General features: G+C 42.3%; 1 protein-coding gene across 20 annotated transcripts in view; it reads right to left on the bottom strand.

Annotated features, from left to right (window-relative positions):
• Positions 1–7754, bottom strand: part of TRIM9 (tripartite motif containing 9) — a 122983-nt gene extending 115229 nt beyond the window's left edge. For all 20 annotated transcript variants that reach the window (XM_068963613.1, XM_068963618.1, XM_068963615.1 and 17 more), the window contains exon 1: positions 6933–7754. In XM_068963613.1, coding sequence (XP_068819714.1) covers positions 6933–7754 — 822 coding nt within the window. The remainder of the gene's footprint in view (positions 1–6932) is intronic.
• Positions 7755–21662: the final 13908 nt, after the last annotated feature.

Raw genomic sequence — 21662 nt, 5'->3', positions numbered from 1 at the left:
CTGTTATCTATACACGGTATCTATAAACCTCAGAAGAGGATTCTCACTGGATGGGCTCCTGTCCTATGCTCATCCTTTGAATTATCAGTTGGCCAGAGGGGTAAGGTGTGACAGCTTGCCAGGCCCATGTGACATGCTCTCCCACTTGGCCGGGTAAGGCAGAGCCCTGGATTGGCAGCCTCACAGAGTCACAAGGATTAGGCTGAGGCAGGAATTGATGGTGAGGAGAAGCACTTAACTAAGTAAGAAGAACACTACTGTTATGAGACCAAAATATAAAAATCACAAAACACTAAATTCCATGGTTACCATAAGCTCTTCTTTTCTTCTAAACAGGTGGAATTATTAAATGAAACTATACAGTTCCTTCGGAGAAGGCAATGGCAACCCACTCCCATGGATGGAGGAGCCTACTAGGCTGCAGTCCATGGGGTCACTGAGGGTTGGACACGACTGAACGACTTCACTTTTACTTTTCACTTTCATGCATTGGAGAAGGAAATGGCAATCCACTCCAGTGTTCTTGCCTGGAGAATCCCAGGGACTGCGGAGCCTGGTGGGCTGCCGTCTATGGGGTCGCACAGAGTCGGACACGACTGAAGCAACTTAGCAGCAGCAGCAGCACACAGTTCCTTACACTCTCAACCCAACCACATACTTTAAAAGAGACACCTGAAGTGAATGCAAAATCATATTTTGGCACCTTTTACCATCCTCCTTCCACTCATGACCCCTCAGGGCCAGGACTAGGGTGAGGGGAGTGAGGCACTTTCCCCAGGTGTGGAATTGAAAGGGGTGCCAAAACCTCAGCAGTCAACAGAAATAATATTTTAATGTGATATTTTTTAAAAATAAAAATGAATGCCAAAAAATCTATGATGAAGAAAAGATCAAAATCTTAAAGACAGGATCAATACTACTGATTTTCCCTTTTGATTTAGGCTCCAATATGGCTCAGCATGGCACTGTCATTGATCAACATTTAAAATGTTGATATTCTGCTCATCGTGAATTTTTTTGCATTCATCTTTGTGTTTTAAGATCCTGCCTTACAGGACTTCCCTGGTGGTCCAGTGGCTAAGGCTCTGTGCTCCCAAAGCAGGGGGCCTGGATTCAATCCCTGGTCAGGGAACCAGATCACACATGTCACAGAGAAGAATTCGCAGGCTGCAACTAAGGATCCTCCATTCCACAACTAAGACCTGGTACAGCCAAATAAATAATTGCTTAAAAAAAAAAAGAAACAAAGATATCGCCTTATAATATTTTTATCCTGATTACTGAGTTTCTGGCACCCGCTTATGTTTTTCACCCAAGGTGAGTGCCTTGCTTGTCTCATTCACGTCTTCTGCATCCACTTCACCAAAGGGGTAGGCAGTCATCAGTAAACCCTTCACTCAAGCTGAGTCAATCACATTCTTTCTCTAAACTTGAAAATCAGGCCTAAGAGACACAGAGACACAATCTGATGAGAGTGGACACCTGAACTGCAAGTGATGCTGCACTGGAGCTGGAGGAGTCGTGTTGGGCCTTGTGCAGGCCAAGGAAGCCGGTTCAGAGACAGGAGCGGGCATGAGAGAATCAGGCATGTGCCATGTTGTATTATTTGTTCAAAATATTTTCTGCCCTCTTCTACAAGGCCCTTCTCTGGCGCCTCTCTACGGGAAGAGTGAATTTCCTACAGCACGGATATCAATCTTGGCCACATGGTTTGCTTTAGACAGTGGACTGTAAGCAGAAGTGACATGCCATGCCTGAATGGAAACTTTTAAGTGCCATTGAGTGGATCTGCTTTGCTCCCTTCTCTCTGCCATAAGGCTGGCATGTTCCAAACATATTTTTTCAGCCTAAGTTCAAGAAGTTGAACTTGAAGCCGTGCATCTGAAAAAAATGAGTCATATCACTTATCATTTTAGCATTGTAATTGAAAAACAAAATACCTTTGTTTATACACAAATAAATCTTTGTGTAGTGTTCTTGTTCCTTGGGTTTAATTCAACTGACTATTCTCTCAGGACCCATTAGGATCTGGCTCACTCTTTGAGACCATCTTTAAGAATCGTCTTTATACGGCACCCTGTGCTCTTTAAGGAGCAAGCAAAGTATCCCAAGTTGGGGGATAGGATTTCCATGCAGTAATAGCTCAGAGTTTCCCTGGTGGCTCAGATGGTAAGGAATATTCCTGCAATGAGGGAGACCCGGCTTCAGTCCCTGGGTCAGGGAAGATCCGTTGGAGAAGGGAATGGCTACCCACTCCAGTATTCTTGCCTGGAGAATTCCATGGACAGAGGAGCCTGGCAGGCTACAGTCCACGGGGTCGCCAAGAATAGGACACAACTTAGTGACTAACACACATACACATACACAACAACAGTTGACTAATGAGACAATAACTTCTGTTTTATGCAAAAACCTTCTACTTTGGAAAACTAAAATTACTTAAGTTACAAACATTATAATTATTTTTTCAAAATACTGTCATAAATATAGTTTTAGCTGCTTTACATCCTGTGGGTAGGAAGCACAGAGAGGTTATAGATTTGCCTAAAGTTACCAGCAGGTAAGTGGAAAAATCAGGTCTGGAAGCCAGAACTTCATCTAGCTCTTTCTGTTTTTGCCTCAGCACAATGAGAAACAATTTATTCCTCTGTAACATTCTCCTTAATACTTGTAAGAATGTTTACATTGCTTCAGAATGTTCTCATTATACATGAAGTAAATTTTTAACAATTTAAGAACATGTACGTATGTTACCTGTTGCATTTACCATGGGAGCATCTAGGTTATACTGTGTTTACTGCTGATGTATGTATCTAACTGAACACCACTTTAGTTACATTAAATAACACATTTATCACGCAAATGTTTGATGAGATGCCACCACACTACAAAGCTGGTATTTCTTTCCCAGAATGCCTTGAAGATGAATGCATAATAACTGATGGTTTATTTTAAAATGCTTAAATTACAAATACTTATTTAAGAAAAAGAAACTAAGAGAGAAATAACATTTGAGACAAGATTTAGAATGAACAGTGATCAGGGTAGAAAGGAAAAGAAAACTCTAGCTCAACAGTAAAAACACGAAAGAATTTATAAATATATTACTGATTCAGTGATTAATAAAATACATCAGGAATCCAAGAATAATGTCAAATTTAGAAATATGAATTGCTAAAATTACAAAGTAATAATAATGGTTCCAATTGCCTATATTAAAGTGCCTACAAAATCTTGTTTTGTGTGCACAGCATTTCTCTATACTAACCTAAGTTAGATAAGGAATAGAGAAAGTACTGATGCTAAATAAAAAATGTCACCAGATATTTTTCCTACAAGGACACTTCCTATATTATTATTTTTCATGGATTTCAAAGGCCTTAGATATCTGAAAAGTAAATCAATTTAGTCAATTGACAACTAATGAGTTTCAACCAGTTGTTTTTAAAAGCACTTAAAAGATAAACTTCAGCCACTTTGTCTTGTTTCCTGAGGGAAACACTTATTCACACAGTTTTATCACCGGAAATGACTAAATATTAATGAAAACTTTCAGATCTGTGTTGATAACTAACTGTCCACCTTTGGGAGAACTACTTAGTACAGTTCTTTGCTCTCCTATATTCTGAAGGACTTAGGAATTCCGGCTCATGAGTTTTTTGTGATGACGGAAGACAGACTCTACGAGAAAATCGAACGTTAACACATCAGCTATCTTATTAAGCAGACATGGTGAGGGAATAATGTTTGTTGTTCATCTAACAGTTGATAAATGAATGGTAAAATCTGTCATCCTCCTGCCTTATATTTCTTGGCAGTTTAATCATTGTGATATTGACAGAACAAAAATTGTATTTACTATTTTGAAGAAATATACAAAAGATCAGAGAAGAAAAATTTTTTAATGAACCAATATTCCCTTCGTGGTCTACTTATGTCACGTCTTAAGGGCTTTACATTATCCTTTTTTAGCAAACATCCAAATTTCAATTCTGTCTACACTACAGTGTCTACTCACAGCTTCCATGACTGATAAAATGAATGATTTAACATTTCTCTTTTTTTAATATAAATTTATTTAATTGGAGGCTAATTACTTTACAATATTGTAGTGGTTTTGCCATACATTGACATGAATCTGCCACAGTGTACATGTGTTCCCTATCCTGAATCCCCTTCCCACCTCCCTCCTCATCCCATCCCTCTGGGTCATCCCAGTGCACCAGCCCTGAGCACCCTGTCTCATGAATCGAACCTGGACTGGTGATCCATTTCACATATAATATACATGTTTCAATGCCATTCTCCCAAATCATCCCACCCTCGCCCTCTCCCACAGAGTCCAAAAGACTGTTCTACATATTTGTGTCTCCTTTGCTGTCTTGCATATAGGGTTATCATTACTATCTTTCTAAATTCCATATATATGTGTCAGTATACTGTATTGGTGTTTTTCTTTCTGGCTTACTTCACTCTGTATAATAGGCTCCAATTTCATCCACCTCATTAGAACTGATTCAAATGTATCTTTTTAATGGCTGAGTAATATTCCATCGTGTATATGTACCACAGCTTTCTTATCCATTCGTCTGCTGATGGGCATCTAGGTTGCTTCCATGTCCCGGCTATTATAAACAGTGCTGTGATGAACATTGGGGTACATGTGTCTCTTTCAATTCTGGTTTTGATTTAACATTTCAAATCTACATGGGGCTTGATGGAGATTTAAAGGCTGCCTTTGGTTTTAATGAATAAAGTATAGGTTCTTCTTCACAGAAAATTAATGCTGTAGTCTGACCATCCTAATTAGTGTATGCCTGTAAGTCCTTTTTCCCAGACAGGGTGATTAATTTCTTAGCTCCAACAATATGGTAATTTGTAGCGCAATTCAATGTAGTTAGCAGGACTGTTAGCAGTTTAGGAGTGAAATCATAATAGGAAGAAAATATTGGCCATGAATTCAAGTTTTGAAAACTTTCAAAATTAAACATCATTTAAACAATTTAAATTGAAATGTTTAAAAAGTAGCACCCCTGCCTGGGGTGGGGCAGAGCTCAAATTTGTGCTGAATTGTCTCCATCAGTACTAATACAGTTCAGTAGGCTATATGTGAGAACACAAATAACTGTAAACGTGGATCACATTCAATCAATACTGAGTTGAGCTCCCTGACTGCTGAAAATGGTGATGCTTTACTTTTTCTTGCTTTAAATGAATTATCAATATTTCCCCCCTTAACCCGAGGGCCTTTCTCAAAGGCTAGCTTTTCTGGTCTCCAGAGAGTGCCAAGAAACCCTGAGTTGGGGGGCCCACAGCTAATGCTTCTACTTCCCTGCCTCATTCTTGAGCTTGCAACTCAATGGTGTAAAGAAAACCTCCCTATAACAGTCCTGAACCCCTGCCTTGACCTTTGCACCCCTGACAAAGTGGATTTTTTAAAAAAGTAAAAGTCAGATTCATGTACATCTCGAGTGGTTCCCTTCCTCCTAACCAGTGTGGGCCACATTATAAAGATCTCTTTCCTCCTGAAGCTTATTTGTGTGTGTGTTTATCCCCTATTGGGGGAGCAATAGATAAACACAAAAGTAACATGTTAATTAAAATATATAGCATGCCAGTTAGTGGTAAGTACTACTGGGAAAAATAAAGCAGAGAGGGAACTAAACGAATCACAAAGGTCTCACTGCAAGGGTGACATCTGAGTAATGATCTGAAGGAGGCAAAAGAATGAACTATTAAGATACAGGGTATTTGGTCTGGGGCTGAAGGAGTATCAGAAGCAAAGGCCCTGGGGTCAGGGGGGCCTGGTGTTTGTGGAGGGACAGCAAGAGGGACAGCCGGCTCAAGCAGAGGGAGTGGGAGGAAATAAGGCCGGTGAGGCCAAAGGAAACAGGTCATGTGAGGTCCTGGCGGACCTTCCTAAGGACTGTCTAAGAAACGTGGGGGGAACGGAAGGACTTTGAACAGGGGAGCGGCATGACCTAACAAGAGACTAGCTTTGGCGGCGGTGCCATCAAAAGACATCAGAAAGATAAATTTGGTAACAGGTGTCTCAAAGTTTGCACAGACAATTACTGATAAAGGAAAAGGGCTGAATTCTGGACAAACGGGTGTGTAGGCGGTCAATAGGAGGGGTTACCCTGAGAAACTGGAAGATGCACCTGCCTAGTTTTCAGGCCGCGACCGCGCAGAAACCTCCGGTCCTGCTCCTCCAGCCCACGTCCTCTCCGAGAGGGTCAGGGCCTCAGCCTCTGGCCGTGTTGCCATGGCGACTACAGAATTTTTTTTTTTTTTCTTTCTTTCTTCCACCCTATTCCCCACTCATACACCTCCTGAGCGCAAAGCACCCGGATCCGCATCCTTCCAGCTTGGACGCTGGGATGGGCCAGCGCCTACTAATCAGTATTCCGCTCGCAGCGTGTTTCCCGCCCCCGCCGCGACTCCAGGCGCCAGCCTATTCAGCAGCTCCTCACCCAGCGGTCCGCGCCACCCAACCGCCCCCACCTCCTCCCCGGGGATCACGGCTGGAGCCCCACACCGGCTCTGCCCTGGAGCGTCCCTGAGAACAGCCGCGGGTCGGCCCAGTAAACGCATCGCTTTCCTACTCGCTGGTGGCGGCCCAGAGTTGCACGTCTGCGGCGGGGAGGGGGCGCCCTGCGCCTGGCTCGCAGGCAGCGTGCCCGGGGAGATCCGCTCTACGCATCCCCGAAACAACTCTCTGGAGAGGTTCAACTCCCCTGTGCGCCGTTTAAGGTCCCCCTGCGCTTCCTGCAATGCACCAGACGGGGGAAGCAGATATCGGAGGCACCTGCATTGCGCTCCCGTTGGGATGCACTGTGCGCAAAAGGGGGGGGGGGGGGGGGAGTGTCATCTGCTGCAAAACGGAGGATCGGAGGTGCGGGGAGTTAGGGGTGGGTTTTCTTAGGACTTACCTTGTGCAGTTTCCACATGGCCCCTAGAGCCTTGACTTCGTGGCTGGAGTGTTTGCCCTCCTCCAAGCACTGGTAGCACACGGGCATCTTGCACTGCACGCAGTACATGCTGTGGTTCTCCAGCTCGTGGTCTGTGCAGGTGGAGACCTTTCGTGGGCTTAGCCGCCGGCTCACGCGGCCCTGTGCCGGGGGTACCAGGCGATGCTTGGCCAGAGGACCCCGGGGCGGGTGGCAGCGCAGGCGGCACGGGTCACAGTAGAAGACATCGCACTGTTCACACATGACGGTGGCTTCCTTGGGTGCCTTCTCGCAGAGCTGGCATTTAAGGGCAGCCGCTTTGCTCTGCTGGTAGCGGTCAATTACCCCTTCCAGGACGCGGTTCTTGGGGAAGCCGCGGAGCCCCCGGTCGTCCAAGATGAGGCTGCGGTGGCACTGGGGGCAGGTGATACAGGAGTTGCGGGGCACAGAGGCCAAGGCCGGTGACAGATGGGTGGCCGGTGGAGGCATAGCCGGGGGGAACACACGGACGCCGTTGGGGGACTTCTGGCACGGTGTAGTAGGGGCGCTGGCGAACCCCCCGTAGGAGCCATAGCCGCTGTCCGCCTCGCTGTACAGGCTCATCTTGTCCAGATCCAGATAGTCATAATCAGAGACCCCGGAGCCCGAGGCCCGTCGGCTCTGGGGGGACTCTGACTCCGGGGTCTGTACCAGGATGTTGCGGGCGCACGCCTGACATATATTGTGAGAGCAGGGTAAGATGATGGGCTCGCGATAGAAGGAGCCGCACACGGGGCATTTTAACTCTTCTTCCATCTCTTCCATGGGGACCCGGCTGGGAGCGAAGCAGCTGCGGCTGCAACGGGCGCCTGAGCTGACGAGGTGGCCGCCTGGCCTGTCGTGTCCAGCACCTTGGCCAGCAGTGGCGGCGGTGGTTTTGGCAGTGGCGCCTTCTCGCGTCGCTTAGGCGCCGACTCCCAGCGAGGCGCTCTCTCTAAGAGCCACCGAACCTCGGCGCCCAGAGCCAGCCTGGGAACGCCCCCTCCTCGCCCCTTAGTCCCGCCCCAGCCTGTAAACAGCGGCCGATTGGACGGAGAGCGAGAGAGCGAAGCTCTCATTGGCCATATGCCCCATCCTTCTCCTCTTCTCTGCCGGTCACAGGGGGTTTGGTGGAGGATTCTGAGGGTGAGGGGAGTTTTCATTCCCGGCTGCCTGATCTCGGGAGGCGGCCGGCATGCGGAGGCGAGGGGACCGGGAAGGAGGAATTAGGCGGGATGACTCATCCCTCGCCCCGCTTCCTTCCGACCTCCGGCTCAGTCTCCCGAGAACGGAGCGTGAGAAACCCCTCTTCGCAGGGAGGGGGCTGGCAGAGGGGTTGATGCCTATCGCCCGCGTTTGCGTTTGGCTTGCAGCTATGGTCTCCGCGCCGACCTCCCCTTGGCGAGTGCTGCACCACAGAGGAGACGGCCCTTCTCCTTCCGCTGCTGGCGCCTCACCCAGACCTCGGTTTCTGTACCGCAGCGGGGACTTTCTCCCCAGCTCAGGAACCCGCGGAAGCCGGTCCCTGCGCGCCAGCTTCCGGGGACCCGGTGGTGCAGGCCTTGAGCCCTGGCAGGAGTCAACTCTTCTTTGTCTTCTTTCTGTCCTAGTTCCTGCTGTCTAAAGGGGGACTGACATATCGATTTCCTAGTGTTGCTGTGTGACTTAAACTAGGGACTCACGTAAAGCTCAGTATACTAGTTAAAATCTATGCCCCCTTCATTTCACGCTTTCAGTACAAACTCGGCCCAGAGGCTTCTTACCGTGTGATGTGACTGTGTCCCTATATCCCCACTTCAGTCCCCGTTACCTCAAAGCTATCCTCTCACCAGGCTGTCAGCACCTGGCTGAGCTTCCACAAGAGCAGCAGAATCTGGTTCAGTTGAGGCAGGATTGGGTTGCTTATTTCTGATTGCCCACAGTTCAGTAAATGGATCACTGTGTCACTGCAGAGTCTCAGTGTGTGACACCAAATAGCATCTACCACAGCTTCCAGGATGGTGGGTTCTTCCTGTTTCTTCTAGTGAAGTGCATAAGGTGATGGGGATGGGGGGATGGGGGCGGGACAGGGTAGTTCTAGTGTCAGTACTTAAATATTAAACACTCTTCTCTCTCTCCCCAGTCATCGCTGGAGATAACTGGTCCTGTCCCTTGCTTGCAGAACTGCTGATCTGATGATGATGATGTGTGTGTGTAGTCGCTCAGTCGTGTCGGACTCTTTGCGACCCCATGGACTGTAGCCTACCAGGCTCCTCTGTCCATGGGATTTTCCAAGCAATAGTACGGGAGTGGATTGCCATTTCCTTCTCCAGGGGATCTTCCCGACCTAGGGATCAAACCCAGGATGGAGGACCAAAAAAAAAAAAAATCAAAAACACCCCCAAATCCACCTTTAGGTTAAGTGACATGGTGATATGCTGAGGTAGTAACTTATTTCAAGTAGCACATGGCTGCCTTTTGCTGAATGATTCGTGAAGTAAATGACAAAATTTCTTTCCAAGTTTTAACAAATCTTCCAATTTTCCATCTTCCAAAAAGATGACTTCATTGCAGCTCATTTAAACCACTCTACTGTGCGGTGTGCGGAGGTTGGGGGGGGGGGAGTTTTTATAACCCTGCCGGCCCATGGGGAAATAGACCAATAAACTAGGTTATCTTTCCAACACCTTTCTTCAATTGCAATAAAAACAGCACCTGATCATTGTTTGGGGTGGGGGGGAGGGGGGAAGTTCTCATTGTTATTTAAAGTTATGTTAACTACAAATGCTATGTGATTTTTTATTGGAGTATAGTTGATTTCTATGTGATTTATTTTTAGCTTTTAATTAGTTAAAGGCCTACTTACTCTGTTTACAGAAATTGAAAGTTTTCATGTGAGTTTGGAACATCATCTATTTGCAGGATACATCTAATTTATAAGTCCCAAGAGAATTTGCTAATAAACAGTTCAGTTCAGTTCAGTTCATTCGCTCAGTTGTGTCCTACTGTTTGCGACCCCATGAATCGCAGCACGCCAGGCCTCCCTGTCCATCACCAACTCCTGGAGTTTACTCAGACTCATGTCCATCGAGTTGGTGATGCCATCCAGCCATCTCATCCTCTGTCGTCCCCTTCCCCTCCTGCCCCCAATCCCTCCCAGCATCAGGGTCTTTTCCAGTGAGTCAGCTCTTCACATGAGGTGGCCAAAGTATTGGAGTTTCAGCCTCAGCATCAGTCCTTCCAATGAACACCCAGGACTGGTCTCCTTTAGGATGGACTGGTTGGATCTCCTTGCAGTCCAAGAGACTCTCAAGAGTCTTCTCCAACACCACAGTTCAAAAGCATCAATTCTTTGGTGCTCAGCTTTCTTCACAGTCCAACTCTCACATCCATACATGACCACTGGAAAAACCAATAGTTAGTGATTAATAAATTGTTAGAAAGGAGTGTTAGTGCCACTCATAATTAATAGCCCGTCAAATGACTTTTATATGGATTTGGTCAACTGTAGCAGCCTTAGCCCAGTGCTTCTGACATTTCAAGGTAAGCAGCTGTTACTCTTTTTATGAGTTTGAACTTTCTTATCACAGACCACCATTTGCTATGGATTGAATATATCTCAGATGATGGTATCTGGGGGTGTGGCCCTTGGCAGGGCCTTCATGAATGGGATTAGGGCTCTTAAAAAACTAGCCCAAGAGAGCTCCCTTGCCCTCTCCCATCTGGTGAGGAAGCAGATGTTCACCAGTTACCAAATTTGCCAATACCTTGATCTTGTACTTCCCAGTCTTCAGACCTGTGAGAGATATACATGAAATATATCAAGATTTCATTGCTAGAAATATTGATTATGTATCATTGATTTGTTAGGTCTATTTGGTCAGGACTAGCTTAGTCAAAATTCTGCAAGCCAGGCTTCAGCAATACGTGAACTGTGAACTTCCAGATGTTCAAGCTGGTTTTAGAAAAGGCAGAGGAACCAGAGATCAAATTGCCAACATCTGCTGGATCATGGAAAAAGCAAGAGAGTTCCAGAAAAACATCGATTTCTGCTTTATTGACTATGCCAAAGCCTTTGACTGTGTGAATCACAATAAACTGTGGAAAATTCTGAAAGAGAGGGGCACACCAGACCACCTGACCTGCCTCTTGAGAAATCTGTATGCAGGTCAGGAAGCAACAGTTAGAACTGGACATGGAACAACAGACTGGTTCCAAATAGGAAAAGAAGTACATCAAGGGTGTATATTGTCACCCTGCTTATTTAACTTATATGCAGAGTACATCATGAGAAACGCTGGGCTGGAAGAAGCACAAGCTGGAATCAAGATTGCCAGGAGAAATATCAATAACCTCAGATATGCAGATGACACCACTCTTATGGCAGAAAGTGAAGAGGAACTAAAAAGCCTCTTGATGAAAGTGAAAGAGGAAAGTAAAAAGTTGGCTTAAAGCTCAACATTCAGAAAACGAAGATCATGGCATCTGGTCCCATCACTTCATGGGAAATAGATGGGGAAACAGTTGAAGCAGTGTCAGACTTTATTTTGGGGGTTCCAAAATCACTGCAGATGGTGACTGCAGCCATGAAATTAAAAGCGCTTACTCCTTGGAAGGAAAATTATGACCAACCTAGATAGCATATTGAAAAGCAGAGACATTACTTTGCCAACAAAGGTCCGTCTAGTCAAGGCTATGGTTTTTCCATTGGTCATGTATGGATGTGAGAGTTGGACTGTGAAGAAAGCTGAGCACCAATGAACTGATGCTTTTGATGCTGTGGTGTTGGAGAAGACTCTTGAGAGTCTCTTGGACTGCAAGGAGATCCAATCAGTCCATCCTAAAGGAGATCAGTCCTGGGTGTTCATTGGAAGGACTGATGCTGAGGCTGAAACTCCAATACTTTGGCCACCTGATGCAAAGAGTTAACTCATTGGAAAAGACTCTGATGCTGGAAGGGATTGGGGGCAGGAGGGGAAGGGGACGACAGAGGATGAGATGGCTGGATGGCATCACCGACTCGATGGACATGAGTCTGAGTGAACTCCAGGAGATGGTGATGGACAGGGAGGCCTGGCATGCTATGATTCATGGGGTCACAAAGAGTTGGACACCACTGAGCGACTGAACTGAACTGAGCTTAGTCAAACCCAGGAGATTTAAATGACTATCATTTTTTTAGTTTTCATGCTGTTCCAGGCAGTGAGTTAATAACTGATGGCTTATTTTTAAATGTTTAAATTGGAGATCTTTAAGAAAAGGTAAGAGAGAAATAACATTTGAGACAAGATTCAGAATGAACAGTCAGTAATTTGAGTAGAAAGGAAAAGAAAATTCTTGTTCAACAGCACAAACACAAAAGAATTTATGAATATATTACAAATATATACTACAAATATATTACTGACTCAGTGATTGATTAACTCACATCAGTTAGTTAATTTATTTACATGTATTATCTACTTCAATCTCTGTGATAACAAGAAGAGATGGGTATAAATATCCCCATTTTAAAGATGAGTAAACTGAGGATAAGCAAAGTACTAAAGGTCAAATATTGGTGAGGCTAGGATTTCTTTCTTTTTTTGTTCATTCATTCATTCAACAAATGCTGAACTTCACTCTCTGTCAGGCTCTGTGTGTAAAAGATACCAAAAATGACCTTTAAAAAATGTTTTTCTATGCTTATTCTCCCTGGAGAAGCAAATGGCAACCCACTTCAGTATTCTTGCCAGGAAAATTCCATGGACAGAAGAAACTGGTGGACTACAGTTCATGGGGCTGAAAGAGTCAGACACAACTGAGCAATGAACACATGTGCTTATTCTACTTACCTTCCCTGATAATTTATCATTTTCTTGAATTTTTTTCTCTAAAATATTGTATGTATTTCCCCTCATGTTGCAGTATTTGGCCATAATGTACTTACAGCCCTCCAATGAATTGTGTTTAAAGGAAATAAAGACCTGAATGAAGTTGATGCTATAGAAGTACTATAGGGAATATCTTCTCTCTTCCAGCTGGTGATCAAAACATGCCCTGAAGCACAAGGATTGATAGGGTTGACTGTAGATGTTCTCATTTGTGTGAAATGCCTCTGAAACTTACTAAATTCTTCACCCAAATGATGTTCCTTAGTGATAAGTTTCAAGCAAATTAAGCTGAACTAGTGGCTTTTCCATTTTTTTTAAGACAAAGGTTTTTCAATGAAAAATTTAAGTGCTTTCCTGTTTACTTTTGATTACAGTGCTTGATTATTAACACAAAAGTCTCTGATTCTAAAGAATGAATACTCAGAGGAGAAAGAATTCTCTCTTCTCCCCACATTCTTTTCTAGAGTCATCAACCCTTAGTTACAGGGGCAAAATTCCCTCTTTGGGCCATATGAGAATAATCCTCCTTCCATAAATGCCTAAAAACCAGGATAACTACAGGAAACAACTATGGTCCGACCCTAGATAACAGACAGTGTAGGACTATAATTCCTGAGAGAAGAAAAACAAAGAGGTAAGCCCTACCTTTAATCAGGCTTTCTACCAGATTGTAAATTCCACACTGACACAAGAAGGAGGAATTCTAACAAAGCCCATCAATCTCCCTGAATTGAGAAGACAAGAGATTTGATTTTTAAGAAGGTGAAGGAAGCTAGAATTTGGAGAGAGGAAAGAGCTAGACAAAGTTTCAAGGAATCTGAATGGGGATTTGCTTGGTGTTTGGATATCCTATGTGCATGTACAGGGTGAATCTCTACCAGGATGGGCAATGACAACTTCCGAGGAAAGAGCAATTATTGGAGTTGTAATGTAAACAATTCTGACAGCACACACAGAACCAGGTATCATTCATATTCTCTTCAGCCAGAATAAAGAGAACTCATTGAATATACAAAAAATCAGTTGTATCTGTATATATTAGCAGTGCACATTAGCAATTGATATTAAAACTATACTATTTATAACAGCATCAAAAATCATGAATTTGAATTTTGACACTGACAACTACAAAACATTTCAGAGAGAAATTAAAAGCAACTTTAATAAATGGTGAGATACACCATGCTCATAGACTGGTAGACTCAATATTGTTAAGATGGCAGTTTACCCCAAATTGATCTATAAAGTCAATGCAATTCCAATGAAAATTTTCAGAAGACCTTTTTCGGGGTAAGAGACTGACAAGCTGATTGTAAAATCTACTTGAAGATATAAAGAAGAACAGCCAAAAGTATTTTGAAAAAGATACAACTTGAAGATTTATATTAACTGATTTTAAGCCTTCTATGAAGCTATAGTAATTAACTGTTGTGTTAATGGCTTAAGGGTAGAAATATATATCAATGAAACAGAATAGAGTTTAGAAATAGATTCATGCTGCTGCTTCTGCTGGTGCTGCTGCTGCTAAGTCGCTTCAGTCATGTCCAGCTCCGTGCGACCCCATAAGATGGCAGCCCACCAGGCTCCCCCGTCCCTGGGATTCTCCAGGCAAGAATACTGGAGTGGGTAATAGATTCATAGGTATGGTCAATTAATTTTAAATAAAGATTATAAATAAGCTTATGAAAACATCTATTTAAGTTAAAAATATCAATAAAGTTAAAAAGTTTGAAAAGTGAGGAGAGATGCTAGCTTAGTCTTTATATACTGTTCTAGGTTATTTCATTTTTTAACTTTTTCAACAATCATGTGTTATAACTTGAAAAATATCTAAAAAATAATTCTTAGAAGTTCAAAATAATTTCTGAAGGAGTGTGAGCACTATTACTTGGAATTCCCTTTCTCCTATCTAGTCTTCATTGTTACATGCCAGAGTTAAAAAAAATCTCATGTTTCGGATCTTAAATTTTGGAATTCTACTTTACACATGCTGTTACAGTATTAATCTGACTTTATATCATTTACTGTATCCTAGTTAGAAATCAGAGCTGTTAATACTTTCTCCTAAGTGCCTAATACAGTTCTAATGCCATTGTTCCCTGTGATGGTCTCTGGAAGTGTCTTCCTGGATAATTTCTCTACCTTCTATAAGTTTTCAAATATTTTACCCTTGTCTTTAAGAAGCAGATAGTTTGCTTGGAAAATTTAACTTGTCCATAGAGTTTTTCTTTAGCTGTTCGTAAACACTGCCCCAAGCTCTTCTCCGTTTAAGCCTCAAAGTCAGAAGTCATTCACAATTTCTTTTACATTTAGCTGTTACCACTTTTGGTAATGCTGGAGGACCAATATAGGAGAATATAGGGTACAGGAATTCTTCTGTTAGGATTTTGAGTTTGGGAAACTGAAAGACAGAGTATGTTAATCGAAGGTGCTAAACAGAAAGGTCACGAAGTGTACTAGAGGCTAGATTAGCCAACACAGTTATATGGAAGCTAGTTTCAAGGAACTTGTCTGGAGGAGCAGATGTTACCAGTGCTTAGCAATACCTTTTCCTTCCTGGATATAGGGGAGACTATGAAATTTTTGTTTTTAGGCAAGACTTTGTTGGCCAAAGAAATATATGCAGAAGTGATATATGTGACTTCCAGACTGGGTTCATAAAAATCTCCCACACAAAGTTATGTATGGAAAATGCGTTGAGATATTATTGAACCATGGATCAGAGCTGCCTGGATCACTGAATCTGCATACAGAAAACAGCTGTCAGAATTGGTGATTCACTGCCTAAAGAACAACTAAGGAAAATTAGCTTTTGCTGTGTTAAGCCAGAGGTGTGAGAGTTGTGTGTTACTGTCACACAGCACAGCCTAACCTGACTAAAACAGCAGTGAAGAGACATGAATGGAGGAGATAGGCAGAGACAAGTCGTGAATATAGCCTTCAAAAGAGACAGTGCAGAAACCTGTGAGTTTTTGAGAGACTTTTTTCTAGCCAAGGGAGCATGCTCAGCTGAGACACAGGGGAAGGCTGGGGAATTAATGCCTGTGGAAGCAGCCCCAGCAAGTGATGCTGGGTGGGTGAGGGGTTGGTAGATAAATATCTAGGTTCCTTACATCTCTTGGCTGAGATCATTTTGAGACTTGCTTCACACTGTCTCCAAGAAGTCTCCAGTGGGATCAGTTTACCTGCCCAAGTGAAAGTGAAAGTCACTCAGTCGTGTCCAACTCTTTGTGACCCCATAGACTATACAGTACATGGAATTCTCCAGGCCACAAGACTGAAGTGGGTAGCCTTTCCCTTCTCCAGGGGATCTTCCCAACCCAGGGATCGAACCCAGGTCTCCTGCATTTCAGGTGGATTCTTTACCAGCTGACCCACAAGGGAAGCTCAAGAATACTGGAGTGGGTATCCCTTCTCCAGCCGATCTTCCTGACCTAGGAATCGAAATGGTGTGTCCTGCATTGCAGGCGGATTCTTTACCAGCAGAACTATCAAGGAAGCCCTACCTGCCCAAAGTGGCTTAAAAATTCACCCGTTAGTGGGTAGCTTCTTGTCTTCTTACTTCATTTCCTTAACAGTGTTTCTTAGGATCATCCCCTAAATAAAATATTTGCACTTAAATTCATGTCTCCAGATGTGCTTCCAAACCAAAATAACCATTTTGTATGCATAAATAGGGAATGAAGGGAAGCCTTATCTCATAAAATTGTCACTTACTCCTTCATTTTTTTTTGTGAAGTTAGGCCCATTATTCCTTTTTTATTACCTAATTTCAAACTTCAGTTGGTTTTTCTTTAGTTTTTATCTTTGTTTATGCATTGTTTTGTTCATACATCATTATTCTGATTTCCTTTAATTGTTTATCTGTGTTCTATGCACAGTGAACTAATTTTGAATTCTTTGTCAGGTAATTCATAGATGGATTGCTGGGTTATTTTTTAGGGTCAATTTCTGGTGATTTATTTTGTTCTTTTGACTGGACCATATTTCCCCCCCCCCACCACCTTTTTTTTTGTATGCCATGTAATTTTTTTTCCCTCTGAGAGTTGGATATTTGAAAAAACAGCCACCTCTCCTAATCACTACGGAATAGTTTTGTACAAGGCAAGACCTTTCCAATCAGACTGACCAGAGATTCTGGGAACCTCTCAAACATTTCCCGGGAATTCATGTTCTGTGGGCTTATGCAGGTAATTTCCCAATAAGAGAGGTTTGCTGGCTTACTGTTTAGGAGCTTGTAATCACTTGCTCAGGCTTCCCAGGTGGCTCAGTGCTAAAGAATCCGCCTGCAGCACATGAGACGCAGGTTGGATCCCTGGGTCAGGAAGATCCACTGGAGAAGGAAATTGCAACCTACGCCAGTATTCTTGGTTGGGAAATCCCATGGACAGAGAAATCTAGTGGGCTACAGTCCATGGGGTTGCAAAAGAGTCGGACACGACTTAGTGACTAAAGAACAGCAAGAATCTCTTGCTCTGTTTGTGGGACTGCAGGTCTGGTGCTGCAAGTCCCAGAGTTCTCTTTTGCTCTCCATGATCCCCAGGCATCAGAAATATCAGGAAGACAGCCAGTCCCTTGCGCAGCCTTAAGAACTCAGAATGTTAGATGTACATTCCATGCCTTTCTTTCCCTCCCAAGGAGAAGCCACGAGTTTGGTGTTTCCTCCCTACTGAGCTACAGCTGTGCCAGATGAAGTGAGGTGAGACTGCAGGAGGAATGCACTGGCTTTCCTGACCCATTTCGACATGACTCACCCGGAGTACTGCAACTTCTTAACTGGTTTCTGGAGTTTTCATGAAGGCATTTGAGTCCATATATTGTTGTTGAGTCAGAGTCTCTGTGTGGGAATGAGACCTGGAGCATCCTATTCTGTTACCTTTCTGATGAAATTCTTATCTTACATTTTAAAAATAGAATTTAACTTGTTTATATTTCTACCCCATATAATTTTTGCTTTTAATCCTTAAAAACCTTTCAGGAGCACACAGAATAATAAAAGTACCTGTTCACTTAGACCTATATGATTTAATAGAAGATATTCACATTCATTATCTAAATTATTAAAATTCTCCAAAGTAATTCAGATAGGCATCTTAATTTTACAAAAACTGGGACTTAAAAAAATCCTAGTGACTTATCCAAAGTTATGGAGCACAGCCAGAACATTAAGTCAGGACTTTTTGCATCTGGTTCAGTTCTCTTTCCCCTATGTTGAGCTAGCAGAAAAGCCAGAATTGTTGTTTATATATTCTTTTCATGTTGGTAAGTGAAAGAACAAGGTAAGACAATTTGTAAAGATCTTGGACTTGAATATGAAGACCTAGACGTACTGATTCTTTCAACTTGGCTGGCAATTTGTAAAGATCTTGGACTTGAATATAAAGACTTAGATGTACTGATTCTTTCAACTTGGTTGCTCCTTGAAAATAAAGCAGATTACATTTCCAAAATTAGATTTCTCAGGATTGTATGAGCTATATGATCTTGTGCATGCCCTACACTGTGTGGGTCCTAAATTCTCAAGTCTTAAGAATGCCTCGATGGTTCCTTGAAGCTCTGTGGAACTCTGGCTTTAGTATCCACATTAAATTTCTGGGAAGAAGAAGGAAGGGAAAGAGAATGGGATGAAGAAGTAGTATATTGAGGAGGGGTGAAGGGGGAGAGGAGGAGGAGGGAGAGGAAAGGAAGGGGGAGGAAGAGGGGGAGAAAGAGAGCAGGAGTGGGAGGCAGAGGGGAAGAAGGGGGAGCGGGGGTGGGGGCAAGGGGAGGAGCAGCACATGCCCTGTAGTCTTCAAGGAAAAAATGTTTCAGATCATTTTCTCCTCAGTCTGAATGAGAATGAGAATAGGATCTGGGGGACACTTAATACTTAAAGCATCCTGTACAAGGTTTTGCAATAAGTGAAAAGTAAGAACCACTTCTTACACGGTAACATCTAAATAAGATAAAATAGAGTTCAAACTTATTTGGTAGAAGAAAGTTGCTAAAATATGGCTGTAGTACTACTAGACATTTCATTATTAATTTCTGTTCTTTGATATGAAGTTTCTCTCAAATGTTGAGAAGAAAATATTTGTGCCTTAAAATAAAATACAAGTTTAATATAATAACCATATTGATTAAATATTTAAGCAGAGAATAAAACAGAATAATACATATGGTATGGTACCTATTTTTTTTACCAACACTGTATTGTCCACCTGCCAGTGCAGGAGATGCAAGAGACCTGGGTTTGATCTCTAGGTTAGGAAGATCCCCTGGAGAAGGAAATGGCATCCCACTCCAGTATCCTTGCCTGGGAAATCTCATGGACAGAAGAGCCTGGCGGACTAGCCCATGGGGTCGTAAAGAGTCAGACATGATTGAGCATAACCCTGGTAAGTGACTTTATAGACACAGAGATGCTTGAAGTTTAAGTGGTGTGCCCAAGTTCATGAAGATGGTTTTGGGGTATAGTTCAGTTCATATAAAGGAGTAGCCAAGCAAACTGGTAAGATAATATTTTATTGTCCTAATTTCTAATAGCATTCTACTATGCAACGTTTTCTTAGCTTCAGTAACATTTATAGGGTAGTCACATTGAGATGCCAGTTTTTATGAAGTGGTTAATATTTATTGCTCTATATTTCTCTTCTTTGATGCTGCCAGTGAATACTATGTTAGAAGATTTTTATGCAGATTCTGGGTTAGTTCTACTTACTGCTGGTTTTTGAGCCCTGGATTTTCCAATTTTACTGATCTACTTCTGAGGAGAGCCTGAATGAGCAAGATCATTTTTCTTGCTCCAAATCCATGATTCCAATCTCTTTGAATTGCTTGAAATCACCTCTTAATTTATTGGCTGTTAAATTATTTTATAACACTTCACAAATTTGGATGTACGTTTGGTTCTTCACTGCGACCTCCAATTATCCTGGAATAATTATTTGTGCAGTGTAGATGATAAATAATTATCTATGGGTTGAATGAAAGCCCTCTTTTACATTCTTACAGATTTAATAACTGTAATACAGGCTTTTATTTGAGTGGCATGTTTCTTTGTGGTTTTGAAAATAGCTGATTCTCTAAAATGACAGTTAAAAAAAATTTGAGTAGAGATAATTATGGGCCTAATTTTTTAAAATAACACAATCAATTAAAATATTTATTGCTCATTTGCTGATTATGAGAGACAAACGAAAGATATCCTGCCCTCAGAGTGAATGTTTACTAGAGAATAAGACAAAATCACTCAAGATCACAGTATGAGACTATGAGTGCTGTGAAAGGGTTCCATAGTGTCATGGGAGTCAAAGGAGGGAGCATGTGTGGGTGAGGTTATGAAGCCTTCATGGGTTGGATTTCAGAAGAAACAGCTAGGATGGGGAAGAACATTAAGTAGGGAACATAGTAAGCAGAGAAGTTGGAGTTTGGGGCTTTTGAAGATAAAATTTGTAGTGAAGGGGATCAACCCAGAGTCATTTTAGTGTATAGGACACAAAAACATATGAATGAAAGGAGAAGGATTTTTCTGAAAGGGCAGAAACATGTCCATGAGTCTTAGCATCCTCTGAAAGACTCAGAATAATTCCTTGCTAGCTAACAAAAATCTGATTATCTCCAGAGTCTAGACAGGGAAAGTGGAATTTATTTTAAGTAAAAAATAATATAGGTTAATTGCTTAAAAGAATAAATAACTTAGAACCAAGAGTTGAGGTACTCTTACTTTTGGGGTTCCCTTTCCCTTTTATTATAGGGCCAAGGCAGGGTCACATAGCATTTATTCAAGTTATTCAAATATTGTAGTCTTTTCTATTTGAGTATCTCCATTCCAACTGCCATGTGCAGTGAAAAAACAACCATGTATATTGGGATCAGATGGATACAGATTTCGACCCACTTACTAGCCAAAAGAAAATGGGCATAAATTCCATGAGGACACTGTTTTTCTCATTGCTATATATCCCCAGCATAAGAACAATGCTTGGGATATAATGTATGCTTCATAAATATTTGTTGGATAAATTAATGATCTTTTTGAACCTTAGTTTCCTTATTAATATATTGGGAAACATAATACCTAACTCAAGGAATTCTATTAAGAAATTAAACAAGAAAATGTAGGGGAAATTGTCTAATACAGTATATATTTCATGTACCAGGTTTCTAAACATGACTTTCTGTTCATCTTCAAATCAAGATGCACTAACTGTATCTTTCATTAATTAATTGCTTTTTGATTTTTATGACTGTATATCTGGTTTTGAAAAATATGTGGTTTTCAATGACATGACTGACGAATTTAGTTTTACAAAAATGAAAGCAGGCCAGTTGATCTAGACTTTGTCCATTAATGCAGCTCAAGTTAGAAATAAGTCACTTAAAGGACTAGCTCCTTTTATTCAATATAGATGAGACTCTTATACTAATAATTCCATTGAATTTTACAAAAATTCAATCCAATAAAATGTGGCCCAAGAACTATGCTAGATGTTAGGGATACAAAGACAAATAAGAAACTTCATTCTGTTTTTAGATTCAGGATAAGACTGGCAAGTGACAAAGAGGAAATAGCTAGGCTTTGCCTGTGTGTCAAATGACCTTTGAGAATAGTTAAGATATGCCCACAAAAGTGGCTACAGTTAGGCCCATGACTGGATAGGCCTTTGAGTAGTAATAATTTGGCTCAAACTTAAAAATTAAAATCTCTATCACCATGCTTTAGATGATCAGGTCAACCTCTGGCTCTAGAGAAGGGAGAAGTCCTTCCCCATGCTTATGGCAAGAACCACCTCCATTCGTATTCAAAGATGCTTGGCAGTGCACTGTTTTTTCCTGTCTCTAGAGACTGACAGGGAAGCAG

Source organism: Capricornis sumatraensis, chromosome 2 (assembly GCF_032405125.1).
Source record: "Capricornis sumatraensis isolate serow.1 chromosome 2, serow.2, whole genome shotgun sequence".
Classification (NCBI taxonomy): domain Eukaryota; kingdom Metazoa; phylum Chordata; class Mammalia; order Artiodactyla; family Bovidae; genus Capricornis; species Capricornis sumatraensis.
The sequence above is the reverse complement of the archived record's forward strand: the minus strand, read 5'-3'. Positions and strand labels throughout refer to the sequence as shown.